General features: G+C 38.5%; 2 protein-coding genes and 1 long non-coding RNA gene across 4 annotated transcripts in view; 2 read left to right on the top strand and 1 right to left on the bottom strand.

The window, feature by feature from the left end:
- The first annotated feature begins 1743 nt into the window (after positions 1–1743).
- On the top strand, positions 1744–8125 carry qrfprb (pyroglutamylated RFamide peptide receptor b). Its single transcript, XM_008314519.3, has 6 exons — positions 1744–2567; positions 4130–4288; positions 4408–4469; positions 4554–4789; positions 5305–5402; positions 5976–8125. The coding sequence occupies exons 1-6, from the start codon at positions 2204–2206 to the stop codon at positions 6368–6370; spliced, it is 1314 nt and encodes a 437-aa protein (XP_008312741.1). The 5' UTR covers positions 1744–2203; the 3' UTR covers positions 6371–8125.
- On the bottom strand, positions 7641–23590 carry polr3a (polymerase (RNA) III (DNA directed) polypeptide A). Its single transcript, XM_008314518.3, has 31 exons — positions 23376–23590; positions 22840–22975; positions 22262–22399; positions 21763–21934; positions 21493–21647; positions 21001–21240; positions 20734–20896; positions 20463–20599; positions 20271–20374; positions 20044–20185; positions 19641–19781; positions 19438–19507; positions 19128–19255; positions 18907–19045; positions 18342–18506; positions 17926–18098; positions 16625–16736; positions 15839–15957; positions 15397–15534; positions 14859–15029; positions 14258–14371; positions 13155–13241; positions 12986–13068; positions 12337–12507; positions 12013–12106; positions 11692–11784; positions 10615–10779; positions 9661–9825; positions 8634–8765; positions 8403–8535; positions 7641–8325 (listed from the first exon to the last, which is right to left on the bottom strand). The coding sequence occupies exons 1-31, from the start codon at positions 23417–23419 to the stop codon at positions 8177–8179; spliced, it is 4173 nt and encodes a 1390-aa protein (XP_008312740.1). The 5' UTR covers positions 23420–23590; the 3' UTR covers positions 7641–8176.
- The window catches only part of LOC107988901 (uncharacterized), a 2986-nt gene continuing 1072 nt past the window's right edge, over positions 22906–24819 (top strand). The window contains exons 1-2 of one of the 2 annotated variants that reach the window (XR_001760445.2): positions 22906–23042; positions 24254–24406. This is a non-coding gene — a long non-coding RNA (uncharacterized LOC107988901). Of the gene's footprint in view, positions 23043–24253; positions 24668–24819 lie in introns of those variants that run through there. The other variant, XR_003050345.1, reaches the window with a different exon arrangement.

The following is a 24819-nucleotide window of genomic DNA, read 5'->3' as shown; positions in this document are numbered from 1 at the left end:
GTCACAACCTACGCTCCATTATAATTTAAATAAAATATTAATAATAAAAATACAATGAAATAGTAACAATGCATTAATCTTACTGAACGCTTAAACGTATTCTGGATAGTGATAGTTTCAATTATTTAAAATACTTCCAGGTCGCGACACATTTATAGTGGCAGTGTTTTTACTTTCAGGTCATATTGTCCTTGTGTCACGTCACATTTGTCCTTATGTAAAGTTTTATATAATATAGTATTTGTTTAATTATCCAAAACAAATCGTGCATACAAATTTTCTGTCTGTATTTGAGTGTTATATATTTTTGATTCCATTTTCACAATTACACAATCTGAATTTTTCATTTTACAATTTTGTTTTAGCAATAAAAAGGGATTAAAATAACTAACTCTTAAACACACTTACACACAATTAGTTTTTCATCATGTTTGTTATACTGTACTGCATTCCAAATATAAAGTTTGTCTTTAGGGCTGAAAATGAATACTGAACAAACTTCTCAAACTGTGAATTATGATAGAAATATCTACTGCAGAATCTTAACCTTACCACAGTAAGGTTACACACTGAGGATTTCAAAGATGGAAATTATTAGAGCGCTTCACATTCAGCTTCAGTGCGTCATGTAAATTATTAGACATTATGCTACCCTGAAGTTAAAAAACACAGCTGTATACGATATTAACACACAAGAGCTTTTAAAAATACAAAGTATTCATCAAATCAAAACGTTTTTCTTGACAACTGACTCTTGACCTAAACCTCTTTATTCAGACAACCTCGATTGGACCATGAAACTTTGTTTCATGGTCCAATCCCATTGGGCACGGGGATTGGGGATGCATGGATTCAACCAAACCATTCATCAACCGCTGAAAAAACACCAGAAAATAAAAACAAACACTCAGTTGTCAACTGAAAGTTGTGATTTGGAATGAATGACACAAAATTGCATATTTATGATCGTGGTTTCTTTGCAGGCTATTTTGAACACAGTGTCAAGGTAGTTTTGTAAATAATCATACAAGGAGGGTTGCAAAGCATGATGGGAGAGGGCAGATATGTGCAGGAGCTTCTTTTTTTTTTTACCATAAGGACATTATCTCAGCACTTATTAATTTGTCTGTTATAGTTCAGACAGACAGACAGACAGACAGACAGATAGACATATAGATAGATAGATCATCACACAGCACATCACATCATCTTAATGAACACATCAAACCCTGTTATGTGAATCGATTCTGATATTGATTCAAACCTGCAGTCTAAAATGGAGGCTCTGTTTCCTCTGCTCTGTAAAGGTCACACTGGAAATATTACATGCTTCTGAGAATTGCTTAATTAGTTCATCACCAAAAATTAAAGTAACTGAAATATATATTGCCTACAAAAGGCCTGTGAGACAAAAGAAATATTTTTTAAAAACAATAATTTATTCATGCCCAGCCATAGTCAAGAGGTCTCAGGAGGATACATCCCAGACAGTTCACCAGACCATGACAGGGCCAGAAGTCAAAATAAATAAATAAAATAAATTCATACTTCCGTTCATATATATGGTCAACATAGAATGACCAATTAACCTCAAATCACTTAAATGAAAAAACAAAAGTGAATCGGTTCATACATGAAGTAAGGATCAGTCTCAACGTCCTCACATTTTGATTTGAATTATACCTGAAACCACTCAGATTTCAACCTGGCATCACTGTCTATAATTTGATGTATACCTGATGATTTGATTAAAAATGAAAAAATAATAAGAAACAGACTAATGGAAATGGAAATGGTGAAATGAGGGTTATGGTAAAATGTAAGAGATAAATGTATTGTCCTGTAAAAGGTGTTAATTATGTGTTAACGAAGTCAACATTCAACGGGTGTTCATTTCCTTCACAGGAGCCAACTGCTGTGAAGAAGTTATAGATCAGTCCCTTCCTGCTCTCTGACTCTCTACCTCTCTCTCTCTTTCTTTCTCTCTCTCTTTCTCTATCTCACACACTCACTCACTCACATACACACTCACCAGCAGCAGCAGCAGCGGCAGCATCAGCAGCAGCAGCCTGTATCTCAGTGAGAGGAGGAGACAGAGCGTGACACCCAGACGCTCTTTTGCTTTCAGCGCTGCTTTTATTTAAGCTATTTTTTTATTATTATTTATTTTGTTGGAGTTGTGTTTTAGATTCTTAATACCAGGATGTCATCATCAGCTTCTTCTGGACAGGAGCCCCCTAAGATAACTCCCGAAGTACTGCAGGAATTACTCCAGTACTACAACCTGAGTCGGCAGGAGTTCATCAATACTTACAACATCCAGCCTCTGGTCTACATCCCGGAGTTACCCTACAGCGCCAAGACCACCTTCGTGGTCATGTACGTGGTCATCTTCGTCCTGGCTCTAGCTGGAAATAGTTTGGTCATCTACATTATTGTGAAGAAGAGAGCGATACAGACGGCCACGGATATTTTCATCTGCTCTCTGGCGGTCAGCGACCTGCTCATCACTTTCTTCTGCATCCCATTCACTTTGCTTCAGAACATCTCCTCTGAGTGGTTCGGCGGTGAGTTCGTCTCCTCCAAACCACCGCGTGTCCTACCGCCACAAAAAAAAAAGAAAAGAAAAGAAAAGATGAAACTAGATTAAGCTTAATTAATAAATACAGATTCAAGTTTCCGTTAAAAATATTCAAAAATTAGAAATATTAATATATAATACATTTATGCAACAACTCCATTCACGCAAAGAAGTACAATATTTGGAACAATTTAAACTAAAATGACAAGAGATGTAAACAACTGCTACATTTTTATCTGATCATTATATTATTATTATCTTAATCATTCATTCATGTTTTTGAATTCTATCACTTTATGGTATATGTTCTGGGTATCTGGGGGTTGGTGGGTGTGTGGGGGTGGGTCAATCCCATCAGCTATTGGGTGATGGAGGGGTTACAGTAAACTACTGACCTAATCCTGATTTAATTTGGTTTAATTTCAATTTGTCTGGACTCTGGGGCAGAACCAACGGGAATTGAACCTGTGGTTTTCTTGCTGTAAGGCAAGTCCATGTGGTAACTCTCTCTAACAGTTTCTGTTTCTGCCCAAATTTAATCAGAGGAGCTAAAAACACCATAACAACAGGAAAAGTATGGACTGTTTTGAGGAGATGATATTCATGTTCTTCATCATCACGTTCTCTCATCATCACTGATTTATTTCAGAGCTGGATTTAACACCGCAATCAACAAGACAACAAAACAATAAACATGCTTTTGTTTCCTAATGCTACGTCGCTCCTGTTCATTAGCTGATCTGAATGAACCCACATCTAAAAGCCTGAGGAGCATTTACATTAGCAGATCTAATTCAATTATATTTGTGCTGCCTTCAAGGAACACCAGGTGTTATGGAATCATGTAGAACTCCTGTCTGCGCCTGTGTTTGTGTGTCATGTGTTTCCAAAATAACTCACCTGACCAGAGTTTGACCTCCTCCTCACACTGATGTGACATTTGGCAGCATGTGTCTGTTTTTAAAGGCACGGTGTCCAAACCCTGGAATGATAGAAATAGAGCAAACAGAGTTGGCGCTATATACGCCTGCTGACTTTGTCAATAAAATGTCTTTTTGTTTGGTACTGATTGAAAATCTGAAGTTTGGACTTTTGACTGTTCCTCCTTTAGGTGTGCTGTACAGACAGACAGCCTGTCTGTCTGTTTCCTCTGACCTCTTCAGAAATAACCCACAACTGCTAATTAATCCAGGGTGTTGATTAAGAGCACCAGACACAAATATTTGAAAATCATATAATTATCAGCTGTCGTCCCTGTTCTGCTGACTAATGACAGAAAAAGCTGGCACGTACATTAGAGCGCTGCATTCAGAGTGTATCGCAGCAGTGACAGGCAGCCAGCAAGCATGTGCCTCCATTAAGAATCCATGCTAATTAGATCAGGTCAGGCATGCCGCTTCAGTCGTGCTTAATTAGTCACGTATGTGCAATGGCGGGGTCCGTGGGTAATCACGGCTGGTCCTGTTATGGTACATATTTACATATATTTATATGATGTTATTTTTGGATTTCTGATTGACCCTAATGTCTTTGATGTGTTCGCTGCAGGGGTCTTGGTGTGTAAGACCGTTCCCTTTGTACAGACCACAGCCATAGTGACAGGCATCCTCACCATGACATGCATTGCCATTGAGAGATACCAGGGTATTGTTTTTCCCCTGAAAATGAGGAGGCAGTACTCATCCAGAAGAGCGTACAAGATGCTAGGTAGTATGTTGACATGTCTACACAGGTTCTCATTATGCATCTGCACAAAGGTTTTGCTCACAGGCAACTGGAATCCTCCATTAACATGTAATCTGTATTATCTGCCTCTTCTCCTGCAGGGCTGGTATGGATTGCTTCAGTAATAGTGGGATCACCAATGCTGTTTGTGCAACAGTTAGAGGTATTTAATGTATTTCTGGTGCTAGGTACTTGACGACAGGTAAACCAAATGTTAATTTGGTGATTTTCTTCCTGCCATTTTCAGGTGAAGTACGATTTCCTGTACGATCACCACCACGTGTGCTGTCAGGAGAGTTGGCACTCTCTGACCCACAGGCAGGTGTACTCCACCTTCATCATGGTGGCTCTGTTTGTGCTGCCTTTGGCTGCCATGTTGTTTCTGTACACACGGATAGGCATCGAACTGTGGATACGCAACAGGGTGGGCGACTCGTCCGTGCTCAACACCATGAACCACAGGGAGATCAATAAGATCTCCAGGTAAGAATCTCAGACAGCTCATGACCCCCATGGTTGTACTATGACACTGAAGACTATCTTCATGGGGGTTTTGATGGACATGCAAGAAAAAGTTCTCCTCCTGCTTCCCGTGTTGATAACCAGAATAACCAGCAGGAGTTCCATACAAATATATATTTTCACTATAATACCGTGTGGCTTGAATATTGTATCATTGTGTAATTTGAATACTTCAGAAATGAACCTATAGAGCAAGGCTCATAAATTTAAATTAGCTAAAGAGCACTTATTTTAATAGAGGGAGACATCAGTGTTCAATGTTCAATACAAATAACACCCAGATATTTAAAAAAATGTATTTTTGTTTAATAGATGTAACAGGTACTGACTTGTTACATAGTGTAACAAGTCAGTTACAATATTGTAACAATATTGTAACTCATATTGTAAGTCAGTACATCCGCAGTAACAATGACTGTTAAGACAGCAATGAGACAACAATGACACCTGTCTTCTATGTTGTACTTCTACTACAGGAAGAAAAAAAGAGCCGTGAAGATGATGATCACTATTGTCCTGTTGTTCACCGTGTGCTGGGCACCATTTCACACAGTCCACATGTTGTTTGAGTACTGTGAGTATTGTAATTAAGTGTAAAATGTAAAAAAAAAAAAACACGACAGAGGGGGTCCTCGACTTAAATCAGTGCAACGTAACTTGTTTTTCGCAATAAGTTGCAGCTTACAAACTGTGCACAAGTACTTATGTCACTTACCTGCACTAACACAGTGGTAACATCATGATCTAGGACACAAAAACATCAGACGTGAGTCCTAACAATGCCTGGGAGCCATAATAAAGGGTAAAAAGTTCCAAAAAAAAAAAAAAAAAGAAATGAAAGAAAGCCAATTTAACACAATCTGATGAATGGTGTAAAACTGCCGAATGTAAACAAAGCGCTCTCACATACTGTATATAGCACTGCACGGCGACATACTCATCCACACCGCTCGCTGAAACTAGTTGATGACTTTTAGTGCTGTACTTCAGAGTGATGGAACAAGACTTTATTCACAAATTTATGAGCGATAGTGACGTAACAACAAAACCCTATAGGTTGTATATCGAGGACACCCTGTATGCATATTTGAAAAACCTTGTGTTAATGTTTTACATTAAGTTACAAAGTCTGTTTGTGGTTCTAAAGATGACCTGGAGAACAAGTACGACGGCGTCACGGTCAACATGATCATCGCTGTCGTCCAGGCCATCGGCTTCTTCAACAGCTTCAACAACCCCATCGTGTACGCCTTCATGAACGAGAATTTCAAGAAGAGCTGCGTGGCCACGCTCTCTCAGTGCATCAGAAAACCCAACCAGCAAAGACGTGCCGTGGTGGCGCCCAAACTCAGTGTGCAGTACATCAAACCCCAAAGCAGGGAGGCCTTCGTGGGGTCAGACGATTCGGACAGCTCCAAGCAGCGTTCAGCCGACAAAGAGGCTGCGGACGCACTGCACAGAGAGAGCACTCTGGAAATGATTGGAGAAAAAGTCTCCACGCTCCACACAGACCTGCCTGCCACCTGCTCGCAGGTCAAATGAGGAGAATGTGATTTCTCTGTGAAACACTATTTTAAACTTCAATAACGGAAAAGACAGAAGGGGCCTCAAGTTTGACTTAGCTCATCTTTGTGGTTCTTTAAAAAAAACACACACACAAAATACAGTTGCTTGTATCATCGCAATCCCCCTGATGTGAATCTTTTGGCAGGAGGTCTCATAAGGAACTCCTCAAAAAAGGCAGTTTTGTTTGTGGTCGCTGGAACGCTAGTCAGACTTAGGAATAGAGGACGTCTACTTCCTGCGGTCTATCCTGCCTCTCAGTGAGTTCTCATTAAGCTGGAGAACACTCTGGACTAATGATCAAAAACTCTGTATCTGCCCAAAATACTGTGAAAAAAACACCCCAATGAGGAAAGTCTGAAAATACAGAGCCATATTTTGAACACCTAACCTCATTTTAGTGATCGAAAATTATTATATATTAGTATACATTTTTATAAAACAATGTGGCTCGTGACAATGTGAGCTCGCCTTGGTCTCAGATGTGTATCACACTGATGTTCACCCAACAAAGAGTTGAGGTGGAAGTGAAAAAGACAAGTATTGCCTTTTGTCTTTTTACTAACAGTCGTTCAGGTGAATTGCCAAATTAAAGCTTTACGTTTTTGTGTATTTCATAAAGTCCTACTGTAAACACCTTTTTTAAGCTCGTTTGTAATAAAGGCTCACAGCTATATACATTTACCGCTAAAAGCAGCAGTCCTTGCCTTTTTTGTACTGTCCGCAGCACTGGCCGACATCAGCAGACTGGTAGTGCAGCACCAGTTGTGTTCAGACATTATTCTGTTTATATGAGAATCTGAAAGACATTATTTTGAACTAAAAATGTGTTTATCTTTAACTGAAGAAAATAAATGAAGTAAAGGTTTATTTTTTTCCCCCTGTGGCCCAATACCAAAAGACTGTTGAACCAGAGGTTGAGGACCCATGATTTAAAGCATGGAGAAAGCAAGAATCAGCTGTATTTTATTTGAAGCACGACTAAGACCAGTTTACTAAGTTGACAAGTTTTTCTTTTAATTTCAAAGGTGAGGCCTATGAACTTTTTTTTTTTACAAATGTCGGTTCTCTCAAATCGTCAATTGATGAGAAGATGAATTACCTCTATTTTTTACAAATGACAACCTGTAAACCTGACACGTCATCCTGACGTTTTAGCAATGCTTCTTTGTATCGTTGTGGATCATTTTGTACTGTTCACGTCATAACGCAGCTTGAATGTGTTCGCAATGCACAGAAAAATAAAGACTATTTTCTCTGTCCTTTATTCACATCGTATACTGCTAAGTCACCTGGCTGGGGCTGACACACACACAAAATCATTTTGGACCACGTGGTCAGGAGACATTTACATGACAGTATTTGATCTTGTATAAAAGATAAAAATGTGTTTTCACAGTTAGCTTTGAAAATTGAAACCTTGATCCTAAATGAATTCATAACTGTCCTCATGTTTCATCATTTGAATTCCCAAAAGTAAATCAGATGGAAATAATAATGGCTGCCTATGAATCTGTTCTCCAAGAGAGACAAAAATTGAACTGATCTGTATAACTACTTTTTTTTTTAACCTAAATTAAAAAGCCTTACAATCCTCCTTTGCTTTGTTGGAGAAATGACAAAGGACAGTCTGTGACTGCAATAAATAAAAAGAAAAAACAAAAACCACGCTCCATTATTGTGAAGCCACAATTTCTGACACTTATGATCCGACGACAACGTCTGCAGGCACTGAACAGAAATAGGAAGCACTTCAAACGTTCCCTGATGTTTCCCGGCTCAGTGCTACGTGAGCAGAGGGATGTGGAAGTCTGCGTTGTCAAAGAGGAGGGGTCTTTGAACAGGCACAGGATCTTTGTCGGCCTTGTGTAGTAGTTTAAATAGTCCTGTTCCTATATTCATGGGGATTCCCATGATGATGCACTCGGACACACCTGAAACCAGACATAAAGATGTGAAGGAAAAATAAAATATATATATTTTAAAGATGTATTTTTTAAAAATGGTTTACCGCAGACTGAGTCTTTCTGTCCAAAGTAGGCTGCGTCAAAAAGGTGATCGGCCGTTTTCTCAAAGGACGCCAACATGAGCACGCTCTCCTTCATTTTGGCCAAACCGAACCTGGTGATTCCCAGAATCTCCCCCTTTTAAAGAGAAACAAAAAACATTTATACATATTTATATACAGTGAGTGTCTCTGAGGGAGGAGTAAAAACCTCAGTGACAAGAAGAGACTTCACACCTTGTAGGACATGAGATCTGCCAGAAGCATGACATGACGTCGGTCGATACTCATTCCATGGTTCACCATGGTGTACTGAATCTCATTGATGATTGTGGACCTGGCCGCTTCGATGCCCAGAGTCTTCTCAACCTGGGAATCAGGTGTGGGGGTAAGAACAGACGTGGTCAGTTTTTACATTCACATGGAAATTTCACTATGATTTGACTACAGCAGTGAATATCACAGAGCTGCTAACAAGACCACTTGGATTTGCTTTAATTACTTCATATTTACATTTTCCCATATTAAAAATTCCATCATTTGGATTAGTCACAATAAAACAGGTGTGAAACAATGTGAATAATCATAATTAAAAGTGATTAATAACAATTACAATTAATCGTGGTTTATCGTGATTATTTCACAGATGTGGTGCCACTTCAGAAGCCGAGAGCGGAGAATCCCAGAGGAACTACATGCTTGATAATGTTAATCCTCCTCTGTAAGTCGCGCTGAAGTGTCTGCTAAATGCGTGAATGTAAATGTACTCTGCTACTCCCTCTCTCTGTCTCTCCCTCCATTTCTAAGTTCAAACAAAGTGACACGTGGAAGACACACTGACATTTACACAATGCAAAGCCACCAACAGCTGGTGCACAGATGGCACCCACTGGAGACAGCAGTGTGAACAGCACACCTGAGACACTGTAGAAGAAAAGCAGCGACGGCAAAGCTGGCGACAGTGAGGAGAGAGGGTCGGAATCAGAGCGAGGGAAGAAATGTTCTGCAACGTGTGTGTAACAGCTGAGGACAGAGGTTGTAAGTATGGCATCATGTGGTCATTTTACAGCAATAAAACAATCATAGCGCTTGTTCTGCTAACTTCCACTGAGTTCTCTTTTTACTGAGCTGAGGTGTGTTTACCGAAACAATCCCCCCTATTTCCCCGGATACAGCAAACAATTACAGAGAACAGTCGACTACAGAGACTACAGTATAGGTTCTAATAGAGTCCACACTGGCTTTAATATTCCTTGACGAATACCTCGTATGTGTTGTTTGAAGTAGTCCTGCTCCCATTCACTCCGTGGGTTGCCATGACAGCCCTCAGGTTGTCTCCCTCCACCAGGAGTTTGTACTTGTTCTTGCCGCTCTGTTCATCAATATGAATGACGGCTCGGGCAACCTCTGGGATTCCTTGAACCACCACCTGCCGGTGGACAATAACCAGCAATTAGAGTTTGTTGGACAAAAAGCTTAAAATCTTTACGGATTATATTAACTGCAGTTTGGAAAGCTCTTAATTAAGGTCATCTTTCTTTGAGTTGTTCAAAGAAAAGCAAGGATTTAAAGCTAATCGTTGGCGGGTTCTTTCCAGCAGGAGAGAGAAATACACTGTAGGAGCTCTGGGTCACAAGCTGAGACGTATGTATTAAGTAATTTGAAAATCTTCTACATATTCTTGTGCCCTATTATGAGCTAACAAAGGAACTATTTGCTGTAATAATATTGGATTTGATACATCATTACAAATATTTCTGCACACAACAGCTAGTTTGTAGACAGCTTTGTAAACTGATCATATCAAATACAAGATACTAGAAAATACTTAAAATGTATGGTATAACAACCAGATGCTGTATAATTTGCATTAGTATTAAAAAAAAAAAAAAAAATGTAATGGAAATGGCAGCTCTGTGGCACATACAGTGCTGATATAAAGTATGTCAACAGCAGGCTACCCAGAGCTAACAAGAGCCCATTACTACCCCAGCCATTATACACATGCACACTGACACACTTTCATTGTGGCGCAGTCCTTAAGTACTTTGAAAAAGAGCCCAGGTTACTGCTTTTTGTAGCTCGTCTACTATTTCTTTGCTTCTTACTTGTTTTTGTGATGAATTACAACCAGATCCAATTTTATGCATTTGGTTTCCCTCATTTTAAGAACCCGCACTAAACAAATGAAGTGGACCCTCTAGAAACGGACTCTCACCTTGGGAAGCTCCTCTTTTAATGACTGCAGCACATAGTACATGGAGCTTTTGTTGTTCTCCCGAGGGGAAACGCACACCACTGCCTCACCATGAACGGCAATATCTCCTGGTTTCACTCGCAGCTTAGACATGCAGATGGAGTAACGCACAGTCTCTGCATTGACCTGGAAATGACAAAAAAAAAAAAGAGAGAAGTTACAGGGAAGGCACTTAACGTGGTTTTTACTTAATAACATCTGCAATTAATGTAATACTTCAAAATCCTGAGGAGATAAATGTAAAGTCAGGGCATTACTTTCACTGTATAAATAAAAGTTGTTGTTTTTTTTAATAAAGGTAGATTTTTCTTGGTCTTAGAAAAACAATAATCACAGCATGGAAACACTCCATTCCTTAAGGAGGAATTTGTTACCCTGGCAACAAAACAACATGGATCAGTGTCCAACTGAGATTTCTTCACTTACTCTCCTCTGCACAAAAATTGCTATTATTACAGTTCTTTCCTGCTCTATATGTTCTCTTAAACCATCAAATCAGTGGAAGAGAAGCTGTCAGAAAATCCTAATTTTTTTGTGATAAAGGCAAAGAGCCTGTGTTGTCAGGGACACAAAAACCTACTTTAGAATACAAAAACATTAAGACTGATTCCTTTTAACTGCTAACAAGAAAGAAATATGTGACCTTACAAGGTGAACTCAGACATCATGAAATCACCATGTAAAAAATATGCAGGATGCAACAGAGTACTTTAATTTCACACAGCGTTTGCACCTTTGCTTCTTTCTAAAATAAAAACATGATCATACCTATTTTTATTTGCAACACAAATCAAACATGATAAAAAAATGTCTCTGGGGTCGAGAGAATTTTGTGATGCCCAAATGTGGTCACAAGCCAAAAAAGTTTGGGAACCACTGTGTAACTATTTGTGAACTGTTTCTACAACAATTATTGTACTTTAACAGTGACTTCAAATACATGGTTGAAAGGGAGACTTAACAAAAAGCATGTCAGGCACAGTGGTTTAAACCAGAATACAAAACATGTTCAGAAGGGAAAAGGACATTTCAAAGTACCTCTAGTCTCAGCAGCCGTATCCTCTCCAGTGATAATTTAACCAGGATAAAACAGTCGTCGGGAAGGAAAACCTCTTCAATATACTCAGAAATCTGTGGACAAGAGCACATATTTTTCAATACAATTGTGGATGTCAACTGGTGCTACCTTCTAAAAAATGTTGTTTAGTGCAAACATTGACTGTCCAATTAACACAGTGCTGAAATAAAAGTAAAAAAAACAAACAATGAGAACACATCACATCGCAATGGGAGGAAAAAGTAAGAAGAAGAGAAGAATCAGGCAAGGCCATTCTTTTTTAGCATTTTTAGCACACATACCTCTCCGAGAAGTGTTTTCTCAATTCTCCCTTTCACCAATCTGGCAAAATCAGCATCGTCTTCCACGTCCAGATGTGCGGTGATTATGGGTGTGCTGAGTAAATGGTAAAGTTGTAACATCATTATATCTCTGGTGTATTTCAAAAGCTTTAGAATTTTTGGTAGCAGGTTAATGTAACAAATCTCTGTATCCTATGTAACAGTACTTTGCTAACAAAATATATTAAGTAAGTAGGTAAAAATAAGTCTTGAAACTTCTGTGAGCACAGAGGTAAAAAAACAACTGTTAACCAGTTAGCTTTGTGCCGCAGTCGCACACCGTACCTAATGTTCTTGGAAGCATTAATGATCTCTTTGATACGAGGCACCCCCAATGTGATATTCATGGACGCCACGCCGGCAAAGTGAAAGGTTTTCAGGGTCATCTGTGTACCGGGCTCTCCAATGCTCTGAGCACACAGGGCACCAACTGCCGAGCCAGGCTCCATCTGTGCTCTACGTGGGAAAGAAAGTCATGACAAGCACCGCCAGACAGAATTAGCTCTGATAATCTGAAAAACTTGTATGAGGAGGAAGAAAAGGTCCTAAGACAGAGGTAAAACATTCTGATTTTAAATACAAAATCCTAATCCTTATATCTAAAAAACTGCGACATTAAACTGAGAAGAGATATTTGCGTTTTAGCAATACGGGGTGTCTTCAGGTGCTTTATCTAATTCAGAGCTGTCCAAGTAGATCAGAATCTAAAAGCAGATCGTAAAGTGAGTGCAGATCAGGTAGATCCTGAGAAATTCAAAAAAATATAAAATCAATTCAAAAGTGTGTAGTACTGACCATCAACTGTAATAATTCAATCATATTGTATCATATACGTACAGTATATGTGTTTGTTTTCTTTTATGCTCTGATTGCACAGAAAAAAAGAAAAAAAGGAATTAGCCTCAAAAAGAAAAGTAGCAAATAGTTTGTGTACCTCATGTACTTGTCTCTGCAAGTTTCAAGGAACTTTTCAAGCTGAGTGGGAGTAATACGATCCAGCTGATAGAGAACCTTTGGCTGGAAAATAAGATAAATGGAGACAGAAAAATATATTCACTGCAAAAATATACTTTCAATTGAAGACATTCATTGAGGATTTCTACCTCACTGGTGCCATTGTCATTGATTCCGTATTTGTCTCTGGTCTTCTTGATCCTTTCTGAGATGCTCCTGATGAATTTCCTAATCTCCTGCATGTACAAACATTATCATAAATTACTAAAAATAAATTATCCAGAGCATTTTTACATTTATATCCTAAATGAAAAACAATAGAAAACTCCATCAAACATAATATGGAGAGAAAACACATTGCCATGCAGTTGTAAGGAACACCAAAAACCCACCTAGTGTTGTATGCTTAAAGTCCAAGCACACTGACTAAGACAGGGGGATTATTAAATAAATGATCAATCTGTCACACATCCTAGTGTCACGCCATTCTCTGCTGTGTTTAAGCACACCGGGCATGCTCAAGCACAATACCTCCAGGTACTTCTCTGAGCCTGTTTCAGTTAACTCCTTCACGAGAGGGAAGAAAACCAAAACACAGGTATCACCTGGCTGCAGCTGGTTTGAACCTGACGACAGCACATGAGTTTTCTCTGGGTACATGCAGATCGGATAATATGTATTTAACCTAAAGGTAGAAACATGAGTGGGATTTGTTGTGTCTCTATTAAGTGAAGCTTCACTAATAATTGGGCCTACGACCCCGGAAGATGGGCAAGGGTCACCAAACTGTTTCACTGTTTTGTTGCCGAGTGTCACTGCTCAACTTAAAGTATAGGTATCATAATATAGACATGGACATATAGACAAGTATGCTTAATATATATATATATACGTATATATATATATACACACATATATATATATATATATATATGTGTGTATATATATATATATATATACGTGTGTGTATATATATATATATATATGTATATATATATATATATATATATATATATATACACACACATATATATATATATATATATATGCTAAATCCCGTCATAATCAAATGTTTTCAACTTTTTTCTGCTATTTTGTCGTTGTCAGTATTGAACATGACACAAATGAATATAAGGAGAGGAAAATGACATGAGAAAAGAAGACCTTTCTCCAGAGCATTGAGGAAATTCAGGGGACCTTTAACTGTGCATGACATTTGAGAACAATGACGGAACAAGTAGAAAGAGGTTACCTCTAAAAACGTTTCTCTGCAGCACAAAAAGTCTTGCCTCTTCATTACAGCATCTGCAGTGAGAACCAGCTCATTCTGACTGAGCGCAGGCTCATCTGGACACGAATAGACAGCCTGAGGACAGAAACATAGAGAAGGATCAATGGGAGATGATGGGAAAACAATGAGACAGCAGTACTTGCCCTTGGGTCAACACATCCTTGGATGTGAGGAGCCTCTTACTCGTACTTCAGCTTTACAATTTATATTTTTTATTATTAATTATGCAAACATTTTTAAACAAAATACTGGATAATAAAAGAGTATTTTAAAGTATAACCTGTTCTAAACAGTAGGGTTTTTTTTTGGAGGTCTCACCTCTCCATAGACTATCTAACACTTATTATCTATTGAATTATTAGTAGCCTTCTATAGACAGAGTAGTGCCTCCAATCAACATCAACGAAGATGAAATACATCTCCAAGACTGAGCACATCGAAAATGAAAGTAGACAATCAATCAGTGAAAACTGACTGCAGTAAGAAAGAGATGATGGTAATGTTCCCAGGTGTTGGTGCAGGATTATTGTGTGCATAAAAAAATCTATATGTGTGATCTCACCCTGATGTTGTCTAGCACTCTTTTAAACTCCAGTGGCTCGTCCTTTCCCTCCATTGCGGCCGGGTCCAGACCATCACCGCCATAAATGAACTGGATGATGTCACCGGTGGAGCTGCGCACCGTCAGGTCGTACTGCGAGCACAGATCTTCCAGAGACTTTACAAGTCGCCTCTGCCCAAGTGGAGAGAGGTATGGAGAAAAGATGTGATAAAGTAATGTGAAATTTCCAAAAGTGCAATCAGAGCTTTTCAACATAGTTTCACTTTATAAAGCAAAAAACAAAACAAAAACATATCGGACGTCAGGAAATTGTCCAAGGTATGAGAAAAAAAATAAATGAACATCACAGTGGCTTATATTCATATTCAGCCTAGCAATAGGGCATTACGATAATAGTATAGCTCCTGAGTCCGCAGTTTCTATTCCTAATAATACGAAACATAATCAGTTCCTAGAACTTTTAATAGCGAAGTCTTGCAGAAATCTGTAGTGATGCCCCCTCTTGTACTGAGCCGTAGGGCATTTACCACAGCTTTACCTGCATATATCCAGTCTCTGCAGTTTTCACAGCAGTGTCCACCAAACCCTCTCGACCAGCCATGGTATGAAAGAAAAACTCAGTTGGAGTCAGGCCTGAATAAAAACTGTCAGCCACAAACCCTTTAGCTGCAGGCAGCTGGAAAGCAAAGAAAAAAAAACTCAAGCAACTTGTTGTTTTTTTAGTAGGATGATGCAAACACAACAGCAAGAAATGTGTTGTTTTTTTAGTAGGATGATGCAAATACAGCAGCAAGAAATGCAGACTTTTGCCACTAAGCTACTGACAAGTCTGGAATCAGTCCCACAACTCTATGGTTGTGAGGCAACTGCACTTGACTGAGTCACAGCAAAGGAGTTTGTTTAGTAACTGGATTTATAGTACATTAAAATGAAAATCTAAATAATTATATGAACACAGGAGAAAAAGAAAAAAGACTTACTTTTGAGTGTTTCTCAAAATGAGGCAGGGAACGATTTTCAAATCCATCTGGAACTCGAGAGCCACTTATGGCCTGCTGACCTACACAGGCAATCATCTGAGAGATGTTAATGAAGGACCCTGAGAAGCGACAAAAGAAAATCATCACACTGATTATTAGAGTGAGAAGGATTTATAGAGGTTTTATTTACAAACAGAAATGTACCTCGTACCAAAACAAAGAGAAATCAGTGAAATTATGAGTACCACTGTGCTATTTTCTAATGGAAGCTAATTTTCTTAAATATTCTTTCTCAAGAATTAATATTAGCTTGGAATCTGAAGAAAACCCACACCTTTTAAATCTGACAAATTCCATGAATCATTTTATTTTCAAATGACTTCTGTGTTTGGCTCTTCTCTTTTTCCACCGTGACTACAAAACATTTTATCACATTGATTTTAATTCCCACCTACCTCGGGATGCAGCACAACCAGGCGAACACATCATACAAAACCCCAGATAAAACAGAGATGCTCAGTTAAATCCCATTCTTTAGGATTTTTCAAAACATCCCTGCTGTGGTGTTTTTTAAATTTCATCTCCACATGGACAGGAAATATGTACGTATGTAGAATCTTAGTCACTTTTCTAAACCTGAAAAATGATGTCACGATAATATGCCACAACACTTGATCTAAAAGTTATACTGTCTATCCCCAGATTACAGCAGGGACTGGTTGGGAAAATAATAGTCAAAGGCTGGGATTTGTTGACTGACTGCTGTGTCGTCTCCAGCTGCTTTACCTTTGGACCCACAAAGAGCCATAATCAAAGGGCTGTTGCTCTTATCCAGCTCCCTGAGGCAGGCGCTGCCAGCTCTGTCTCTGATGACAGACAGTTCCCTTAAAATGAGAGCCTATGGACAGACACACCGAGAAAAACAAAAAGTTTTTATTATAATTTGCAAACTGACCATATCCAAGACTGTGATGAACTGATTAAAGTGATTGATGAATTGTTTGTTTTCTTGACAGAACATTGTACTGCTGCTTATTTTCAGTGAATAGTCTTGCCTAAAAGATGTATTATAAAAATATATAAATGATTTGTTGTAACACACCCACTCACTTCCAGACACACTCGACGTGTTGAGATCAGGGATCCTGGGATTTAAACTAGTGGTTCTTAATTATTTTCTGTCATGGCCATCCTTGGGGACAGAAATGTTTTCAAGGATTTTACTTTTTTAAGGTGGGATTGAATTAACATGCAATGGACCAGAAAGCAGCGTTTTACAGGTGATATACAGTATCTCGCTATGCTTCACTTTGTCTTCTTGACAAACACTATTGTGCTGTTTTCTAACTTAGGAGCAGTCATGATTTTTTTTCTACAACTCAATAGTTAATCTTCAGACTTATTCATCAAAAGCACCAGCTGTCATCTTTCTACAGCCCAGTTCCCATGGTGAGTCACTTGGTTTTGTTTCCATGTTTAGAGGTTTGGCATTTGGGCTGCAATTCCTTTGCGCAGACCAGACTAGCCAGAACTCTCTGGCAGTAGATGGTTGTACTTGGGTCCCAGACTTCTGCCAGTTCTAACACTGACCATTTCTTTTTGCTTCATTAACAGATTTGAAACAGCCCCTGTTAAAAAAAAACAACTCCAGTCTGCTTTTAATTATTTGCCTGGTTGGGACAGTACCACTGCCCTGTGTCTCTTTGCTATGCTACTACAGAGAATGTCCTGCGACAAGACTTTCCTTCCACAGCATCTTTTCTGGTACTACAGTCTGGCTGTTCCTTACAATGTCAGAATCCTTTTTTTTATATTACCGAAAAACCTGCTCTGGGGACGTAGGGCAACGCAATATTGCTCTGGCAAAGCAGGGACTAAGGTTTAAAATAAGGCAACTCATTTCATCTTAATGTTTGGTTTTGGTCAGCAGCACAGCCTTAGGTTGAATATAGTGCAGATCTGTTCTGGGGTTTTTTTTTCCAAATGTCACCTCTCAGAAACAGGTTCGATCTTGTTCTTATAATCACAGCTATCACAATATGGTATGTCAGGCAATGTGTTTTTTTATGTATAGAAGTCACACCTACCTCCAGGGTCTCTTCTGCGGTGCAACCTGGCTGTTGCTGCAACTTGCCTGTTTGTAAAGCTTCGATATACTCATCACATTTCTTGTAACCATCATCCAACAGGTCCTGTTTGGCCTTCAGCAGACCCTGGCCAGGGGTCACATCACCAATACCAATGGAAAAGCCTCGATTGGCTGCCAGAAGAGACGGTGAACAAAAGTATAAAATATATCATTTTTGTTACAATAACATTGGCACAGTAAACATTGGGTTTGATGTCTTTGTCCTTCATGAATAGAGAACAGAATGGTAATTTTTTTATACAAACAATGGACACTTTTCACCATTTCATAAACCTTTTGCTTAAATCTCTTAAGAGATTAAAAAGATTAAATTTTTAGAACAATAAATATTGTTTTTAGCCAGGGATAACTTACAGAGATACACTGGAGCCAGTCTTGCCAGGCGGGACATGGCATTTGCAGCTTCCAGTTGTCCCCAGTCTCTCAGCAGGATGTAAAAAATGTTGTTTTTAGAGCCAGAGCCCAAGGTGCCCTTGTCCATGCTGCCACACATCAGCTCACTGTTGTGGATAACCACGACTGGGAGGATAGAAAGAGAATACAGGAGGATATTGATGACATTTATATTAGGCAAGAAAAAAAAAACCAAAATCAAAGCTAAAGTATACAAAAGAAATAAAAAGAATACTTGCTGTAAGCCATTTTTATAGGTTTCTTTCTGTATCTTTTGTTTTACCTTTCTCGCCTAGGTGCTCTAGATTAGTCTATAGATATATATTTAAAAATATAGCTACTATATAAATTATTATACAAACTTGTGTACACATTTTTTATATTTTGTCTCAAATCTAGATTTTGTCACTTTATATAAGTGCCATAACAAGGTCAACTTTCTTCTGTTTTGCCATGACAACAGACAAGAAGAAAAACGTTAATAAAAATAACTTGACTGATGTTGAAAAAACTTGTTGAAACTCACACGAGTCATTGTGACAGAGATCTTCCCCTTTGCCGCAGTATTGTTTGCCCTTGGTTCGCAGGTTGGCCTTGACTGGACAATCGTCACTTGGCTTCAGAATGAGGCTGAAAATCTGCTTCCCTGTCCACAGAGCCATGGGCTGGTGGACAGACACAAATTATTATCTAGAGGATTGCAGATCCAGAGATGTGCTTGTCAGTCATGCCATGGCAATGTCCTACCTTTATGATGGCAGGGTGAGGGAGAGAGACTCTGACTTTATCATCCTTGCCCACCAGTATTGATGCCACTATCTGACAAGCTTTGGCTCTGTCAAAGAAGGTGTCCTTCAGAGTCAGGAGGTAGGCACCTGTGCAACAAGAAAGCCACCTTTAATTCAGCTGCAACTTATTTCAACAAAAATGTCTGAAGTGTCTGACTTTGGAGCCCATTTCATATGACATTAAAAAAAACAAAAACAAAAAAACATTATGAATCCGTGACACTTTATTTTTGAAGAGCAGTGGACCTGGCTACAACTTGTTACATTACCTGTGAGAAAGTCTTGAATAGCTGCAATCAAAGGTTCCCCATTTCTTGGAGTGACAAGATTAGCTTTTGTCTAAAAGACAAGATAATTGAATTTCTTTGTCAGAGACACATATCCTGTGTTTGGCCTCTTTCCAGCCAGACGCCATCAGTGACAGGTACATGAAAATGGTTATGTTTGTGTCAAACATAGGGATGATTCATACCCCCATCAGGACGAGGGCTTCAGCTTTCGCCTCTTCGGTCTGAGGTAGATGAAGGTTCATTTCATCTCCGTCGAAGTCGGCGTTGTACGGTGTGCACACGCACTCGTTGAACCTAAACGTTCTGTGAGGTTTTACTCTGGCCTATGATTTTGGAAAAAATAAAACATACAAAAAGGAATGTTATATAAAGACTTATTTCATTATAAGAATAAGAATAAAAAATCTTTTTGCAGCTCATAAGGTCAAATTTGAAGTGAATTTCTTTTTATGTGAACATAAATCTGTTACAATAGCTAAACATTTGACTTACTCTGGATAAACTACTCTCAAGGACTTCAAATCTTCTGTTCTGGTTTGTAAAAATATATATATAAAATAAAGGTAGCGGAAAGACAAAACTCACAATGTGGGCCATAATGCTGAGTTTGTGTAGAGAAGGCTGTCGATTAAAGAGGACGATGTCTCCGTCAATGAGGTGCCTTTCGACCACGTCACCGATCCTGAGCTCCTGGGCGATCTTTTCTCGGTTTCCATATTTTAGAAACCTAAAAGTAAAATAAATGTTTTTGAAAGTTATATATAATATATATAAATAATATTTGACTTAAACTCAGGAACCTCTGGACTTGCCTTTTAATATGATTCATACGATTCTCAATGAAGTTCGCTCCGGGGTGAACGTCAGGACCGTTGCGGACTAGTTTTCTCATCAGCTCCAAATTGGCCTTGTTTACCTAAAATATTGAAAAATACTTAAATGAGATATTGTATCTTAATTTTTTTTGGTGTATGTTTTTTCCTTGAGTGATTACATTTCATCACCTTCTCTGGATAGGTGAGAATTTTTGCCACATGTACTGGTACGGCCACTTCATCGATCCTTAGATTAGGGTCTGGAGAGATGACGGTTCTCCCAGAGAAGTCCACTCTTTTACCTGAGAGGTTTCCTCTGAACCGACCTGTGAGTTAACACAGTTCAAATATAACTATGTGCAGATAACACAGTGAAAATGCATGCGTATGGTATATATTATTGGGATTGTAAAAAATTAAAAGTTAGTAGACTGGAAAATCAACATGGATCATATTCTACCTTGTTTCCCCTTCAGTCTCTGCACAAATCCTCTGGTCCACTTTTTCGGAGCCATGTTTAGAGGAATGCCCGATAGCTCACTGTTGATGTAGAGGGCACACTGGAGCTGCAAGAAATCCCAGTCCTCCATGATCATCTGCGTCTTAGCGCCTGTCATTCGATGCTGCAAAATAAAATTTAAAACATTGCTGCCTTGTGAAAATTGCACCTCAGACATTGCATACTTAGCAAACTTAGTTGTGTCAGTTGTCAGTGACAGACACCAACCTTTTTAATCACATCATTGAGGAAGATTATCTCTGTGAGCTTCATGGTGAGGTCGTCCTCGTTGGTGCCTGACTTCAGGTCACTGACCACTGAGGGTCTTATGCATAGAGGCGGCACCAGGAGGCGGGTAAGAATGAGGTCTGCAGGTTTGCCTGCTTCTGGGTTCATCAGAAGGAGTGGAATGTCTTCCTGAGGGATCCGTTTGAAGAGGTTGAGAACCACGAGAGGGTTCAAGTTTTCCTGGGAGAAAATGTAAATGAGGCCTGTGTAAAATTTCTTGTTAAGAAATATTCTAGTTTTTTAATTTATAAAAAACTTATATCATTTACAATTAATTATAAAGAGTATAATTGGTAGAATTGCTGCTACAATTACATGGATTAGAGCAATTAAATCATTCCATAAAAGTGCAAAATCTCAACAATAGGTTTCAAACAAATAGCAAACAAATAAACTTAATAAAAGTTCCAGCCCTGAGTATGAAGAGTTCACCTGTGCTCGGGGCAGCAGTGGCTCCATCACTTTGTTGTGCTCTATGGCAATGTCAAAGGACTGCAGGAAATCTGACACAAAAGGTTCCACCACTTTTTTGGTGGTCTTGTATTTCTCATGGATGATTTTGAGAAGCCCACACTTTTTTACCGATCCTTAACAGATAACACAAAAGAGACACCAATTCAGTTCTTCACCATGGGACGAGGAAACTGAGATGTATGTGTGTTTGTGAGAGAGAGCGTTATTTCTGGTGTGAAAATATCTCACCGTTAAAGGCGGAACAGTTCAGACAGATTGTCTTTTTGCGACATTTATCAGAGATTTTCTTCTTCAGCCCTCGTTTCTGCAGATATGGCAGGTTGGGTCGCTTCAGGAAATCAGTGAACTGCTGTCTCTCTTCTTTCGACAACATTATGCTTGAACATGTCTTGCAAATCATCTAGGAATGAGACAAAATAGACAATTAGAAAATAATCAACTTATCAAAAGAATATTGAAAACAAATAATTGTTAGAATAAATACATCTTAAATGAGAAGGAATATTGAGCCAAAGAATCAAGTCACTTTGATAAAACTTTTATTTCTGGAACTATAGTGACACCTACAGGAAGAAATAATTTCCCTTACGCGGCATTTAAGAAACGTTCTGCCAGTTAACATTCTGTTGATATATATATTGAGCAATACGAGTGAAAAATACTCTTTAAATGACAAACATGCTGTTTTAATAACTCTAGCCCCTTTTGTCCTAGAAACAACACTGACCTGCAAGATTCCAATGATTGCTTTGAAGTAACCGACATGAAAACATGGAAGCTCCAGATCCAGGTATCCATAATGTCCCAGACAATCAGCCAGATTCTTCCCACAGGTCTGACACGGCCTGTCTTTTTCACTGGTGCCCTGTTGGACACAAAGCAGATAATGTGTTAATTTGTTTATTTGAAATAGAGGTGACTGATTTTTGAAAATGAAATGAATGATTTTTACCCTCGGTTCTCAAACATTTAAGAACAGACTAAATGAGTAAAGTTACAAAAATACAACTATTTTTATCAAACCCAATAAGAACCACACAAACCATCTCAGTGCAGCATTTTATATGTATAATAATAATAATAATAATAACGGAATCAAATATTTCCTTTAAATAAACCAAGCATTCCATTCTATTGCACTTGGGGGCCGACAAATAAACAGCAGTTTTCTGACTTGGAAAATCTGACAGTTTACAAATTCTTCAACTTAATATGACACGCAAGGCAGTCTGGTCAGTACAGAAAGACAATTCTGTTTTCATGGCATGTTTATAAAGGGCTGTGAAAAGAGTGTCTGCTTTGTACCATTCGGTGGTCCAACACTCCATAGGGCAGCGGTGTATGTTTGGTGTCTTGGCTGTACAGATTTTTGCTGACCACCTGAATGTGAGCCTGCTGACGCATCTGTTCAGCAGATTTCATCCCGAAACAGATGTGGCTTCTGTAAACAGAATTAGACGACATGGCAAAGGACGTCACTGGCTGAACAAAAAGAAAATCACATCCAGGTACTAACGACAGGTACTTATTCATACATTATATTTATGATATTTATATATGAGAAATAAACCTTCCCTAATCTACAGTTACATGGTATTTAGGTAATACCAAAACATTGAGTTTGAAATTAAACTCCAGTCACATTGGACTTCCATTACTGTCGTCTAAGGACACCTTACATTCCCAACTTGAGAAAGACAGTCGCGAACGTCCGTGTGCTTTTTCAACCTTCTGACTTTAATTGTATTCTTAAAACGAGAATGTCAATATTTTATGCACTGCACAGCAGTGGCTAATAACGAAGCTAACGTGCTAGCACTGTTTCCCACTGTTATACTTACATTTTCTTAGCCACATCTGTCTCTCTGAACTGCTCTTTCACCATTTTGGCAACTCTTCCTTATCAAATAACAACTTAAATCTACTATTCTGTCTTCATTCCAATGGACTATTCCTGCAATGTCACCAGCACGGTGTCATTTAGTTTCCTCATGTTATGGTAATGCTAATAGCCTTCCACAGTGTTGATAGCATGTGGGTGCAACACAGCTCGAGACAACGTAAAAGAGAAAAGAGACGGTATTAGGAGCACAAATATGGACGCTTCAAAGTCACTACTGACACCTACTGGATACTGGGTATAACCATAATTTTACAGTTCGATTATTATATAATTTTAAGTCTTTAAATGGGTTATAATTTTTTTTCTGTCATTTAGCTTAGAGTAAAATGTAGAGTAATAAAACAGAATAATGTTATGAATGTGGGTGTTCATTAGATGTGTCAATGAGGAAGAGGGATGCAGCTCTTTTAAAATGCCCTTTAATCAACAAGCTATTTTAATTATTACTATATGAATTATTTAATAATTTCAAATGTGACAATCAAGATATATAGTATATAAAAATAACAGATGTATCAAAATATAATCTGAATGTTGAGATAGAGGTACAGGTAAATGCTTTCTTTCCACAACATAACATTGTTGAATGGTTCTAATCAATCAATCTGTTTTTTAATGACAAAATCTGATCCAGAAAATGTATGAGTAATATTGAAGTGAGGTCAGTAAAGTACACGAAAGATCCTTCAGCATTGAGTCACTGCAGCAGTTATTGCACTTTCAGCAAGTTACACATTGTCCTGAGAGGGAAAAAGTATATTTCCAAGAAACGATGTTTTCTGAGGTTTTTTCTTTTTCTTTTTTTCCCACATATAGGCGTCATGATTCTTCAGTGCAGAGCTGACCCACTTCCTAAAGCAATACGTCACTGAAAGGACATCACAGCACATCTGTGGGTCATGCACAGTTCAATCGCTGCAAAGTGTACGTCTGATCACGAGATGGCAGCAAATACATGTACAATAGCTGGTAAGAAAACGTAAGAAAGGGTAAACAGAGAAGAAGAGGGTTTTTTTTTGTTGTTGCTTTTTTTCCCTTGCTTTTATGCACACTGTTGACAGTGACTGATGACTTTCTGATAAGAACCATAATCCTTGGTCTAATTATTTCTACTGACAACTGAAAACCTCAAACAGTGAAAATTGTGCCCTCAATCATATTTCCCTTTCTGCCATTTCTGCTGTTGCTACTGGGATCTAAATATATGGAGACCTTCAATTAAACCTCTCATAAAGTGTTTACAGTGTTGGTGTTTAAATCTGCCTCCTGGGAGCTTGCTTTCTAAATCTTTAAATCTGGAGACAAATAACTGAAGGATATTAGGACGTATCAGTCTGTGCAAATATACATCATCTAAAGAGCATAAGTAATGATCCTGAAAA

Source organism: Cynoglossus semilaevis, chromosome 8 (assembly GCF_000523025.1).
Source record: "Cynoglossus semilaevis isolate Cse_v1.0 chromosome 8, Cse_v1.0, whole genome shotgun sequence".
Taxonomy (NCBI): domain Eukaryota; kingdom Metazoa; phylum Chordata; class Actinopteri; order Pleuronectiformes; family Cynoglossidae; genus Cynoglossus; species Cynoglossus semilaevis.
The sequence above is the reverse complement of the archived record's forward strand: the minus strand, read 5'-3'. Positions and strand labels throughout refer to the sequence as shown.